We start from the raw sequence: 13,864 nt of genomic DNA on the forward strand, positions 1-13,864 counted from the left end.
TTTTTAATTTATGCCCTACTGTTTTGGTTCTCGTTTGCACATAAATCAATGAAAATGACGTCAGGTTTCATTAGACAGGTTAAACGACAATCTTGAAAACGTGTAGGGGCAACTTTTAGATAGTACAACTACCTCTACACTTCTTCAAGTTTCCCCTACACGTTTAATAGCTTAACCTGACTATTATCTTTAGAAAAAATGAGCTGAATAAACTGAAATTCAATAAAAATAAAAGTTTATAGCTTTTAGACCAATTCAAAATTACTGTATTTTACAATATAACGAAGGTATTTATTTAAACCGACAAACGTGTTATACCGTTAGCATCATTGTTTAATTTTCCCAAGGCAAGAATGGGGTAAGGATGCGTTCTATTCCGTGGCGTCGAAAGACGTTAGTTTTAGAGAATCAGTGGCGGATACATATGGGGGGTGCCCTCCTTGACGCGGGCGGACCAGCACCAAGTATGTGACTTGATGTATTTTAGCACCACCCACCTTTAGGTTTTTCTTTATACGCCACTGTGTCCCTTAACGGGTCAGAGTGCACAATAGCTGGTGACTTTACTAGGGAGTTGAGGTCCGGCAGCTTGACCAATAAATCTACGCTAAAAATTGTGTCAAGTCTGGCGCCAACAAGACGCCAACCATACATCACACTATAAATATGACACTTTAAAAGATACTTTAAAATAAACAAATTCTCCAAACTTGGTAATTTGTAATACTCAATTCGGAACGACAATAAAAATAGTGGAGCTGGGGGAAAAAAGAGACAGGGTTCGCGAAGGGGTTAAATCAAGAAGTCGGGGACTCGCTAATCCCGAAAGCGAGAGAACGGTTAAGAGTGAAAACAAGGGAGGGGGAACTAAGGATACCTTTGGCCACAAGGATTCCCAGGACCCCCCTTCCCGTGACCCGTGCAATAGCTGTTGGCTTTACAGGGGAGTCTGGGTCCAGCTCTTGTAACCCATGAGGGTGGTGGTGCACCTGGAGATGTTAGCTCTGCTGATCAAATGCTCCTATCTCCACCTGAGTTTCAGCTCAGGCTAACGGAGAGGGTTCAGGTAAACTGGCCACCCCCGAGGATTGGGTAGTTTGCTGTGGGGTGGTGGGTCTCCCTAAGAGGTGCAGTAATCCTTTTTCCCGGCCTTTTGGAGCAACACCGGGATCTCCGGTGCCAGCTGTGCCGGGTTAGTTGGGTCGCTGTGTGTCCGTCGTTCCCCGTTAGGAGCTCTGTGGTACCGTAGTCTTCCGCCCCTTACCATGCAGCTTCTGTAATATACATTGCCGCAATAAATAATGAGCACGACTCAGTGATTGCGAGTTAAACGAGTGCTTGGTTTATTTAATAGAAACAGGTTATATAGTTATGGATAAAAAACAATCTATGTTCAAAAACCATAATCAACAATTGATAACAGATTACACAACAAGCTCTTTCCAAATGGTGTAGCTCTCCACGTAGGTAGGGTGTCGGCTGGAGTTGCTATAGCATCCATTCTCTATCCCACAGCTGTGAGTGAAGGGGAAGCTGGTCGCTCTATTGCTGCGCCATTTGTCGAAATGAGTGGCTTGCGTCGAGGGTGAGACCGTCAGTAGTAGGGTACTTCTACCAGTGCTGGATTTGTCACCTGTCCAGGCTTTGTTGACGCTGGTATAGGGCATTCTAATGAGGCCACCAGTGTAGTAGGCTGTTGATACGCTTGGAGCACCGGTATAAAAATTTCTGACCGCATGTAAAGAATCGGTGGTTTTGATTTATGTCGGTGGAAGGAGCTTATACTTAGCGCTTGAGGCGGATTCGGAGCAGCTTTAAAAGTATTCTAAACATAGTTACTCTCCCGTATAAAAAAATTGACAATATTATAATTGATGATGAAATTAAACGAATATACGGAAAAATAGTTTGAATCAATGAAAATAGAAAGCTTTTCCCAAAATCCATCAACAACACATCAACATTGACAACATGATAACACATTTTCTTGCATTTATTTGATCCATCCGTAGTGTCAGTAATCCATACCTCTACTTGGAATGCTTATCCTGGCGTATCACTCTGACGGCCCCGCCTACAAGAGAAAAAATCCTCTCAGCGCGCGCTCCCCTCTCACGTTGTTGTTTGTTAAGTTAACATAGTGACGTCAAAAAAAACCGTCAACGACATCGAGACGAAAATCTGCCGTGATAAGCATTCCAAGTAGAGATACGTGTATGGATTCCTGGTAGTGACTATTGGGAGCTCTGAATCTATTTTTGTAAGTAATAATAATAATAATCAGCTAGGCTAATACCCAAGGCACCACCTTAGGCCTAAGTCATCATGCGACTTTTGAAGCCCTTAATTCAGGTGGCCGGGTTACAATGCGTAGGAGGGTGGTGGCAAGCCCTGCATGCCACGAGATCGAGCCAACAGCTCCCTACACTAACTATTACCGTTAACCTAGACAAGTTTTTATGGAAGGGGAAACCGAAGAACTCGGGGGAAAACCCCTTAAACCAGTGTGGAGAGAACTTGCAAACTCAACGCAGATAGATATTATCCTGCTAAGCCAACGATAAATGAGCTTTTCACTTCGGCCGCTTCTTGGCTGCATGTAAACGGAAAAGACTAGTTAGCGCAATAAGCTGGAAGAAGTTCGCCAAGAAGGCTGGTATTCCATTTAAGCAGGTGGCATAAAATCGTGAATTAGTAATAAACCACGGCTTCGATAAGTAACTACCACACTTATTTATTACTTCTGGTCATTCTCGGAGTTGCCAAATTAATTTTTAGGACCTCGCACACTCAAAAACACTAACTACTTTGAAACTAACCTAAAATCTTGCCCAAACAAAAATTATAATCTCTTCGATACAGTCCAATTCCAGTCCAAGGAAATCACTGTTACCTGATGATTAAAGCAACGAACTAGGAAGGTACTTTAGCCTTTGGTAGTGGCATCAGGGAATAGCCTTTTGAACGATAATTCGAATAAAATAAAGAAACTTATAGCAGTAAGAATATTTATCGTCGTAAATAATACCGTATTACGATTTATATGTTTTACACCGTCGTACCAATAGGAATATGAATAGCCGGTATCCTGGAATGGAAAACTGTATTAACTCAATACGGGATCCCCGTCACACCCACGGTAACGTAGCTCAAGCTTAAACTTTGATAATCTAAGCCGGTAGCACCATCTTACGCAAGGCAGTGTTACTAGATTAACATATACGCGTGTACATATAATTTCGTCTGCTAGAAGTTCAAAATAAGGAGTAATGGTTTTTTCTTTGGTTTTGTAGTGGAAACTGATTTTAATCAGTGGAGGAAGCTGAATGTTTTGTGTTTGTAGCAAAATATTGTAATATCTAACTAAATAATATACAGGGTGTTCCAAAGGGTAATGCAAACATTTGAAGGAGTTGTAGGGGGTGAGTTGAGAAGTTTGCCTGTTTTTTTCCCCATTTTCCTACGATGAGTTAGAAGAGCGCCAGAGAGCTTCAAAGTGTGGCCTACTAGCCCCCTGAAGGGGAAGCGTTGCGGGTACGATAATTTCAAAAGTGACAGGTAGAAGAAATTCTAAGCCTTGAATGCCAAATATCGTTCAAATTTAAGACTTATGATAATAATGTCCTATTTAACTGCTACATGAGCAATGAAATAATATTAATGCCTTCTTGGTGAACTTGTTTGTTAGAGACGTTTCAAGAATCCGAAATAGCGTTCACCTATAAAACGCAATCTCCAATCAGTCTTTCACCCGTTTTGCCTTCAGATAATCATCTCCAACCGTAACAGTTTCCAAGGTTCTGAGCAATTGTCATAGACCCAACCCGTGGAATATTACAGACGTCAATACTTTTCATAGAATTGCAAAAAAATCCAATTGGAAAAACAGTTGACATTTTGAAGGACGAGTTCGCCATTTCGAAAGATGAAATCTTCATTTGAAACGAAGATATCGTCACTTAGTAAAGATAGCCAATTGGGACGCTTGCCCTAAATCGTCGTTTTAGGTCAGTTGCCGCTTCTAAATGACAATTCAAATATATTCCTGTACTAAGTTCAGAAGAATGCTTTCAAAATCACAATAGAGTTTCGTTAAATTACTACACCGTAAAACAACAGTTCATTCCTAAAGTAAACTCGGAATATATAAACGCAATAAATTTCCTTAAGTACTTTCTCCTTGAAAACTCACACGGAACAACGCAGAGAAAACTCACAAAAGAATAAGACGGCTATCTGGAATTGCAAGTTCAATTTTGGTATCAATCGGATTGTAGGTTGCGTCCGATATCGCGATGAAAACGTGCTTTTTAGTCGGAAATTTATTGATTTTGACCTTATCAGAGGGTCTAGGAAATGAAACAAGCTCTGAAATGATAGTTTCAGAAGTTACCACAGCACCGTCAACCACCGAGCCTTCCACAAAGCCGTGCACAATCCCGATGACGGCCCAAGCCCCTGAAATTGAACCCGATAAATTGTGCCATGTCTTTCACGGAAACAAAATAATTTCTGGATCCATTAAGATATTCATTTAACTATTAATTACTGATGGTACAAATCGATATAAGTCGGAGTCAGTTACCGATTTCGTGATTTTCACGATTAATCGACCGGTTCAAATAAAAAAATGTCGTTTTCAATTTGGAAAAACTTGTAGCAACCAATTTTATAAGTAATGTAATTGAAGCCCCATTAGGTATTTGTTTAACCCCATTACGATACCTTAATGCCACGTTAACCAGAATACGATAATTGTTATGTAATTTAAGTTATATGTTAACAAAAACACAAATGTAAAGCATTTAAAAAGATAATGGGTACCTTCAGTCACTCTCACCAATGACACTGAGTATTAATCGCTGACATCGGTTTCTTCCTGAACGATTTTTCGTGTTTCCGGTAGAGACGAGTCGGGCCGACTACTTATTAGGTCCGACCCTACCCGGTCCGAAAAGATATAAAATAAATTTTGCCCGATCTGACCTGACCCGCAAATATTAAGATAAATTTTACCCGACTCGACCAAACCCGAAAACCAAAAAAAAAACCTCTACCCGGCCTAATCCGACCCGAATAAACCCAGCCCGACCCGACTGAAATAATAGAACAATTAAATTTTACAGTGTTGCCAATGCCTTTGCCAACGCTAACAGATATAGCTATAAGATCGATCAACATAAAATAGTATTCCATCTGTACTCCATAAAGAATTTTTTAGTGGGATTAACGCCAATTCAAGGTACTTTACAATAGGCATGTGCCTTGATATGATGTTTGAATTAGTACCAATTAAATATAAAAATTTAGCGCTATGGAAAATAACTTTTTTATCTTCTACCTTGAAATCTTCAACTGAAATATCTACATTTAATTGCCGCCACTCTCGCTGTACTCAATTTTTGATCTACGGGTCCAACTATTGGGCACTACGGTGTGACAAAATAAGCGTGATTGCATCGTTAATGAGAGATCTCGATATCCTTATCGCAGGGTATTGTGTATACTTCATTATCCGTGACAACGTAAGAGAGGCTAGATGGAGAAAACTTTATGGGAAGGTATTTCATAAAGCTTAGAAATCTGTGTAAACTTGTTTAAATAAACCATTCTATATTCGATTTATGGGGTAAACTAATTTACCCGCGCTTTGAATTTAATTCTTAAAAGTAAGAAAGATACAGTCAAAATATTTGAGGACCGGGCACTTGGAGTCCATTTGCTGTCAGTCGCCCCTTTAAGGATAGAACTGAAAATAATGCAGCAATACATAGGTGATGGTGATATCGTGCCCTCTCCAAAGGGGTTTAAATTTTGGGCACTTGGCCCATTAATTGGGAGTAAGCAGTCCCTCAAACCATAACCGAGAGAATGGAAAATGGAGCATTAATTACCATTACAAATATGTTCAAAAATGTCACTAAAGTAATTATCTACAATTTTAAAATAACTTTCACATTTAAATATTTTGGAAAAAGTAAGAAATACAACAAATTGTTTTTTTAAAAGGGTAATTTTATTTGGAGTTTACGAAAATCATGCCGGTTGGTTGGAAACACTCGAATACCGGATTTTTTTTATTAAAATAAGCAATTACACAAAATGTAGACACTTTTACCTCTCCACGGTTTTCTTAACGAAAACCTTTATCGGGTCGGGCCGAAACTTATGCCCGAACTATATAGAGATCGGTGGAACAAATAAATTAACCGGCAAAATATTGATTAATCATAAAACTTTTGGTTAACTTTTTATTTACGAACATTTTATACGTATAAACAATGATTTAACATGCTAAAATAATCGTTTTTTTTCTGATATTTTTTGGATAATTGTCGGTTATGAATAAAAATAAATAATTGGACAATTTCTTATTCAAACGCCGATCTCTAGCCCGAACCGATTTAAAATGAGCACGACCAGACCCGATCCCGATTTCTTTCAACGAAAACAAATCCTGGCACGACCAAAAATAAAACATTTTTGAGCCCGGCCTGGCCCGAAACGGGTTTGGTTCGGGTCGGTCCTAAGGGTAGAAGGGTTGCTAAATGGTACAAGGGGTAGAGAAGTAAGGAAAGGCTTCACTGAAATGCTACATTAATATCGTTATTCCAGAACGGAACCTAATTTATAAATAATTTTAAGGAAACTAGTAATTTAGTTCTAGAATTTATAACACTATCAATAGTTTGCGTGAGTTAAACAATATATAAATCGGCTTACTTTGAAAGTAATTTACAAGTTTTAAGGTTTATGGTTCTATTATTACTTAGGAAGATTGAAGATTTTATATGCAATTTACCATTGTGAGTCGATTTTTTTTGCATTACGTAATTTGTGAATCGATTAAAACCTAGTTCCAACTATCTTACAAAATTTGTATTTTATGATTTTTTGCCGCGGCCTTTTAAATGGATGTTTTGACCCAGGGTGCTTTTATACGTATAGATACCCTAAGCCGCAGTGTGAATTTGGGGCTGGTTTTTCAACCCTCTCAAAACCTAATAGCCGAGATGGAGCCCCTTAAAATCGGGGCCCTTCGCTAAATGCTCCTAATAAAGAGTTTATTTTAATTTTACTCTGATTAAAAAACTCATTTTTCGGTCTTTTTATTCGCAAGGGACAGTGTGCGAACTACCACTGCGATCGGGTCTTGTAGAAGGTTATTTCGACTGCCCAACTGCGCGTAGAAAAATTCGAAGAAATGTTTTTAGTAAAGGACAAACCCGTAAGAGGCTACTAAAATAACAACTGTAGTTGGAAAAAACAAACCTAGTTGGATATGACTACAAATTCGAACCCAATTGTTGGAAGCGTATTTCCTAAAAACCCACATTTGGGCTAGGTAGTGGTTTTATTTCAACGAGATTAATAGAAAATAACTTTTAAAAGAACCAAGTCCAAACTGCTTCTTTGACGTACGTTACAATGGTACACTCTGTTAAAAGTGTCTTCAACCGTTGGGATTTTGGCACTTATTTGCGATTATCTCAAAAACTATGAATGATAACAAGTTGAAAACAATTTTATTTTTAATATTTTACTAATATCTTTCATACCTATGTCTTGATTCTGGTGTAGCATTTCCATATCCGCCGGAAACGCCAGATATCGTTTTTGACAACTTTTTTAATAATGATGTTACGCCCCTGAAACCGGCATTTTTGGATTCAAAAGGGTCGATTCATATTTAGAAAGTGTTATTGTTATCCGGCTACGTCGAACGGCTGCTAAGATACACTCTTAAAAAGGTTGGGTTGTTTTCAACCCAAAATGGGTTAAAATTCAGCCCAAACCTTGGTCCGTATTCAACCCATTAAAGGTTAAAAAATCTACCCCACCTTGGGTTGAAATGTACCCCACCTTGGGTTGAAATCTACCCCACCTTGGGTTGAAATCTACCCCACCTTGGGTTGAAATCTACCCCACCTTGGGTTGAAATCTACCCCACCTTGGGTTGAAATCTACCCCACCTTGGGTTGAAATCTACCCCACCTTGGGTTGAAATCTACCCCACCTTGGGTTGAAATCTACCCCACCTTGGGTTGAAATCTACTCCACCTTGGGTTGAAATCTACCCCACCTTGGGTTGAAATCTACCCCACCTTGGGTTGAAATCTACCCCACCTTGGGTTGAAATCTACCCCACCTTGGGTTGAAATCTACCCCACCTTGGGTTGAAATCTACCCCACCTTGGGTTGAAAACTACCCCACCTTGGGTTGAAAACTACCCCACCTTGGGTTGATAACTACCCCACCTTGGGTTGATAACTACCCCACCTTGGGTTGATAACTACCCCACCTTGGGTTGAAATCTACCCACCTTGGGTTGAAATCTACCCCACCTTGGGTTGAAATCTACCCCACCTTGGGTTGAAATCTACCCCACCTTGGGTTGAAATCTACCCCACCTTGGGTTGAAATCTACCCCACCTTGGGTTGAAATCTACCCCACCTTGGGTTGAAAACTACCCCACCTTGGGTTGAAAACTACCCCACCTTGGGTTGATAACTACCCCACCTTGGGTTGATAACTACCCCACCTTGGGTTGAAATCTACCCCACCTTGGGTTGATAACTACCCCACCTTGGGTTGATAACTACCCCACCTTGGGTTGAAATCTACCCACCTTGGGTTGAAATCTACCCCACCTTGGGTTGAAATCTACCCCACCTTGGGTTGAAATCTACCCCACCTTGGGTTGAAAACTACCCCACCTTGGGTTGAAAACTACCCCACCTTGGGTTGATAATAACCCCACCTTGGGTTGATAACTACCCCACCTTGGGTTGATAACTACCCCACCTTGGGTTGATAACTACCCCACCTTGGGTTGATAACTACCCCACCTTGGGTTGATAACTACCCCACCTTGGGTTGAAATCTACCCCACCTTGGGTTGATAACTACCCCACCTTGGGTTGATATCTACCACCCTCCTACGCATTGTAACCCGGCCTCCTGAATTAAAGGCTTCAAAAGTCGCTTGATGACTTAGGCCTATGGTGGTGCCTTGGGTATTAGCCTAGCTGATTATTATTAAATGTATGATGTATGATGAATTTTAATCACGTAATTTACTGTGCAGCCTATATAAGACCAAATTATTGTCCCTCTTAGATATGAATCATTTAAAGGATCCACGGAGAAATTACAGGAATAAAATTTCAACGGAGGCCACACATGGATTACTATTCCTCAAGATAATTTCTGTCTTCAGCTTTCAACCCGCAAGTCTTTGTTAAACTAAACAGAAAGAAACCAATTTTCTTATATGTATCGTTTCGTAAAAAACCTACAAAGTTATCAATTGTTAAAAATAAAAATACATTTTTTTAACGATTGATAACTTTTTAGGTTTTTTACGATACTATATATATATAAGAAAATTGGTGTCGTTCAAATTAGTTAGACAAAGACCTGCGAGTCAAAAACTCAAGACAGTTTTTACCTTGATTAATAATAATACGTGTATTCTCCATTTAACTTTTACTCCTACAATTTATCCATGAAAAAACCTTCATATCTAAGAGAGACGTTGAATTTTGCGTGTACAGGGTGTCATCATTTGATCGGCTCAGGAATTTTTCCCAAAATCTATACTTTCTAGAAATTTGAAATATTCAGTATGTACGCTCTCGGGGGAGATCGTTATTTTTTTTGGAAATTTCAGAAATATCATGAAATTTTTCGCGACTTTAGAAGTGTTAGGTTTTGAAAGATATTAGTAAAATATTAAAAATAAAATTGGTTTCAACTTGCTATCACTCATAGTTTTTGAGATAATCGCAAATAAGTGCCAAAATCCCAACGGCCGAAGACTTATTTAAGTGTTTTATAAAATTCTGCAAAACAACCAACAAATCTTACCAGTTTTTGTAAAAAAAGAGACGATAGTTTCGATGGAGATTTTAAACCACTTAAATGGTTTCTGACAGCTAATTATTTTAAGTAATTAAATGACAACATTTTGTAAACTGGGCGATTTTGGAAACCAAGTTTGCGATAAGTCATTCAACGATAGCAAACTCAGATTGTCAATATATTGTTACGCCCCTTATTAAAATAAAAGCCTTTATAAATAATAAGCACTTAAAAATAATAAGCCCAGCTTGTGATAAGACATTTTAATGTTTTCTAAATAGCATGTTATTGTTTAAGAATAAGATAATAATTCGTAGCTGAACCTGATGAAACGTAAAATCCAATTATTTATTTTTAAAACCGACAGATGGAGATGCAATTATTGAGTTAATTTTCTTTATTCTAAAGAGATATCGTTTTGATTAATTAAACGTAACCCTTAATATCTGTGAACGAGGAATTTGCTAATGAAAAGGAGATTTTTCAGTGCTTTATATTTTTATTAATCATTAGGAATATTTCCAATTACAGTTACCATCTGCGTGTTCTGCATTGTCCGCGATAACAAAATCCACGACTGCCCTGCAATGAAAATTATTAAGTTAACAATAATTAATACATTTTAAATCAGGTTCAAAATTACCCTTTTTTTGCATAAGCTATTGTTGGCCAAGAAATCTTGGAAGTGGTTTCCTCTGGGACTTACGCACTTAATTTCGCATTGGTTGAGTGGCTAAAAAGAGCCACAGGCGTTACAATAGGAGCGCAAGATTCTATACAACAGGGGTGCCTAAATCTTTACTAAAATGTTTCTCTCGAAAATTTACTAAAATATTGTTTTGAAAAAACCAAGATAATCCTGGCAATCTCGACCTTGAAAATAGTAATATTGACCTTCAAAATGGCAATCTGTAAAATTATAAATTTTGGCACCCCTGCCGTGCAATATACATTTTATTAAGGTAATTTTAAATGAAGGTTTTAATTACGTTCTTCTTTCCGTACGAGTTTATACCGTATTTCTGCTGACATAACTGACTATCGTGATCCTTGTTAGAAAGGCATCGACCGCTCATACAAATCTGCTCGCGAAAGACGTTTGGAATTTAAGTTATGTACAAGTTTGTTGCTTTAAAACACTGTCGTAATAAAGAAAATTACTAGACTTTGCATTATAATCTCAATTCCATGAGCTTATAATCGCTGTACAATTTTTAAGAAAGTGGCCCAAGTCAGCTATTGAACTTTAAAGCCTTTAGAGCAGATGGCCCGCTTATATTGTTTAGGAGAGTAGTGGCAAGCCCTTCGTGCTACCCGAGACAACGGCTCAATACACTCACTAGAACCGTTAATCTCCACGGGGTTTTTAGAAAGGGGATACCGAAGAACTTGGGGCGAATCCCTTTAACCAATCGGGAAATAACTTTCAAAATCAATGCAGAGGGTGTGGTTTCGAGTTTTCCCACAGTGCCACACGCTGTGATTGATCCCGGATCCTCTTGCAGCGAGGCGGAAGTTTTAAGCACTACTCCACCCCACATTTACTTCAGTGGCATATGTCTGTAAACGATGTACAGATTCTTATGTGATTGTTGGACCCTGACATAAAATGATTCGGTTTTAGCTTTTGGGTGATTGTAATTTAGTTTAGAAACAGATTGGTAATTAATAAAGCAAATAAGTAATTTCAAATGAGACAGTCGTATCCCTTGAAGTGTTTTTACTACGCTACCATGTTAGGGAAGTGAATTTAAATACATTCGTTTAAATTTCCAAATTAAATTTCAGTAGATGCATAGCTAAATTTGGCAAATTTTCTAATTTATGACCGTCTTAATTATATCAAATTGAGCCGCTAAATGATCTGGAGTTTGTTTTCCAAATGGTGTTCAACACGCTTCGAACTGTCATACGTAAAAACTCTAAGAAAAAGGGATTTAAATATTACGCCAATTTACTAGTTGAACGCTTCGGAATATCGTAGCGCTGTAGCCTTCAGACTCACTGAACTTGAGATCTTACCAACAACTCTCGTTTCATCCTCCCAAACCTTTCAATCCCCTCAATTTTCTGTTAAATTTCAATAATCTTTTATTATGTATTTTTTAGAGTTCATTTGTAGACGGGGCACCCTCACACAATTTTATGTGAAAGTCAATTAATTAGGAATTCGAATTATTTTAGTATGTCTGTATAATGAGGTCAAGCTGTTAACAACTATAAAGCATATTTATCCTAACATTGTCTAATTAATAACATTTTTCTTCGTTTGATTGAAATTGGTTAAACCAGATTGGTATTGCGGATTTGAAATTCCTGGTGGATTGCAAAATTTTATTCCGCGGGTTTAAAAATTATAGCGTTGATTTAAAATAATGATTCCTAAACTATAATTGCAAGTGGAATTTCTATCTACGGAATTTTGAAACCAATGATTTTATATGAAAATAAAACTCGACACTTCTTAAGGAAATTAGCACAATGCAATATTCAAATTGGTCCACGATTTGGGTGCTTATTATTGCATTCGAAATTGAACGAAACCGTATCCGCTCATTGTGGTGAGACTTTGCATACTTCAGATTTGAGCTCTAAGCAAATTCTTTTAAGAGTGAACGAGCCATTTAATAAAAATATAATTTACCATTCCGCGTCCACAAATGCTCATGTCAGGCATCCGGTGTTTTCTGGATACAAATTTATTTGCTTCAAGGTCCAACACACGGCATTGAACAATGCACTTATTTCTCGGACCCTGATAATGCGATAAATAAAATTGTTATTCTTACGCCATTCGGTTGTTTCCTATGGCAGATTTAATAAAGAATATGTGACTGACGATGTATCCCCACATTGAGAGAGATCCGTGAAAATCCCGGCAGACGTCGTCGGGATTGGAACTGGGAAATTCGGTAGTTGTACGTGTCGAAGAAGGTGTCGAAGGGCTGGATTCGGTCGCGTCATCGGACGAGCTGGAAGCGGCATCTGTGGAAGTAGACTCTTCGTCAGATGAGCTGGATTGAGTCGCATCGTCTGAGGAGCTAGAAGTGGTGTCTGATGAGCTGGATTCGGTAGCAGCGTCGGAAGAGCTAGAAGCGGTGTCTGATGAGCTGGATTGGGTAGCAGCGTCGGAAGAGCTGGATTGGGTAGCAGCGTCGGAAGAGCTGGATTGAGTCGCATCGTCTGAAGAGCTAGAAGCGGTGTCTGATGAACTGTATTGGGTCATAGCATCTGAAGAGCTAGAAGCGGTGTCTGATGAACTGGATTGGGTCACAGCATCTGAGGAGCTAGAAGCGGTGTCTGATGAACTGGATTGGGTCAAAGCATCTGAGGAGCTAGAAGCGGTGTCTGATGAACTGGATTGGGTCGCAGCGTCTGAAGAGCTAGAAGCGGTGTCTGATGAACTGGATTGGGTCGCAGCGTCTGAAAAGCTAGACGCAGTGTCTGATGAACTGGATTTGGTCGTGGCGTCAGACGAGCTAGACGTGGCGTCGGATGAGCTGGATTGGGTCACAGCCTCTGAGGAGCTCGTTGACGCTGGGTCTACCGAACTTGATTCAGTAACTAATAAGCACACATATTGATGACGGTTTTTAAAATAATATAATTTAATATAATAATATTCCTTTAATTTCCGGAACTTACCATCTTGGGAATAGGCCAAGAGGGCCGATACGCAGAGAACGGCGAATATCGACAAAATCTTCATTTTCGGAGTGGTGGTTCAGGTCGGTGTTCCACGAACGAAGAATGGTTCTTGCTTTGAAATCTTTTCTGCGATGGCCTCTTTTTTAAGCAAAATCTAACAATGCGTTTATCGTTTTTCATTTTCGCATTTTCAAAGCGATTTCCACGAAACGACATGTGCCACTTACGGTGCCAGTCAATTTTATTCAAATCTATTGTTGAACGTTCCTTGGCTTTACATTTTAGCGTCAAAAGAAATATCAAATTAAGAAGGTTTATAATGTGTTCCATAACTACTAGAATTATTTATC

General features: G+C 38.9%; 1 protein-coding gene across 1 annotated transcript; it reads right to left on the reverse strand.

Annotated features, from left to right (window-relative positions):
* Positions 1-10,345: 10,345 nt before the first annotated feature.
* Positions 10,346-13,641, reverse strand: LOC149962009 (uncharacterized). The gene is made up of 6 exons (XM_090178091.1): positions 13,512-13,641; positions 12,706-13,430; positions 12,511-12,621; positions 10,856-10,948; positions 10,510-10,599; positions 10,346-10,448 (listed from the first exon to the last, which is right to left on the reverse strand). The coding sequence occupies exons 1-6, from the start codon at positions 13,573-13,575 to the stop codon at positions 10,398-10,400; spliced, it is 1,134 nt and encodes a 377-aa protein (XP_090034217.1). The 5' UTR covers positions 13,576-13,641; the 3' UTR covers positions 10,346-10,397.
* Positions 13,642-13,864: the final 223 nt, after the last annotated feature.

The sequence above is a fragment of the Leiobunum rupestre genome, chromosome 1 (genome assembly GCF_980474605.1).
Source record: "Leiobunum rupestre chromosome 1, qqLeiRupe1.1.hap1, whole genome shotgun sequence".
NCBI classification, from domain to species: domain Eukaryota; kingdom Metazoa; phylum Arthropoda; class Arachnida; order Opiliones; family Sclerosomatidae; genus Leiobunum; species Leiobunum rupestre.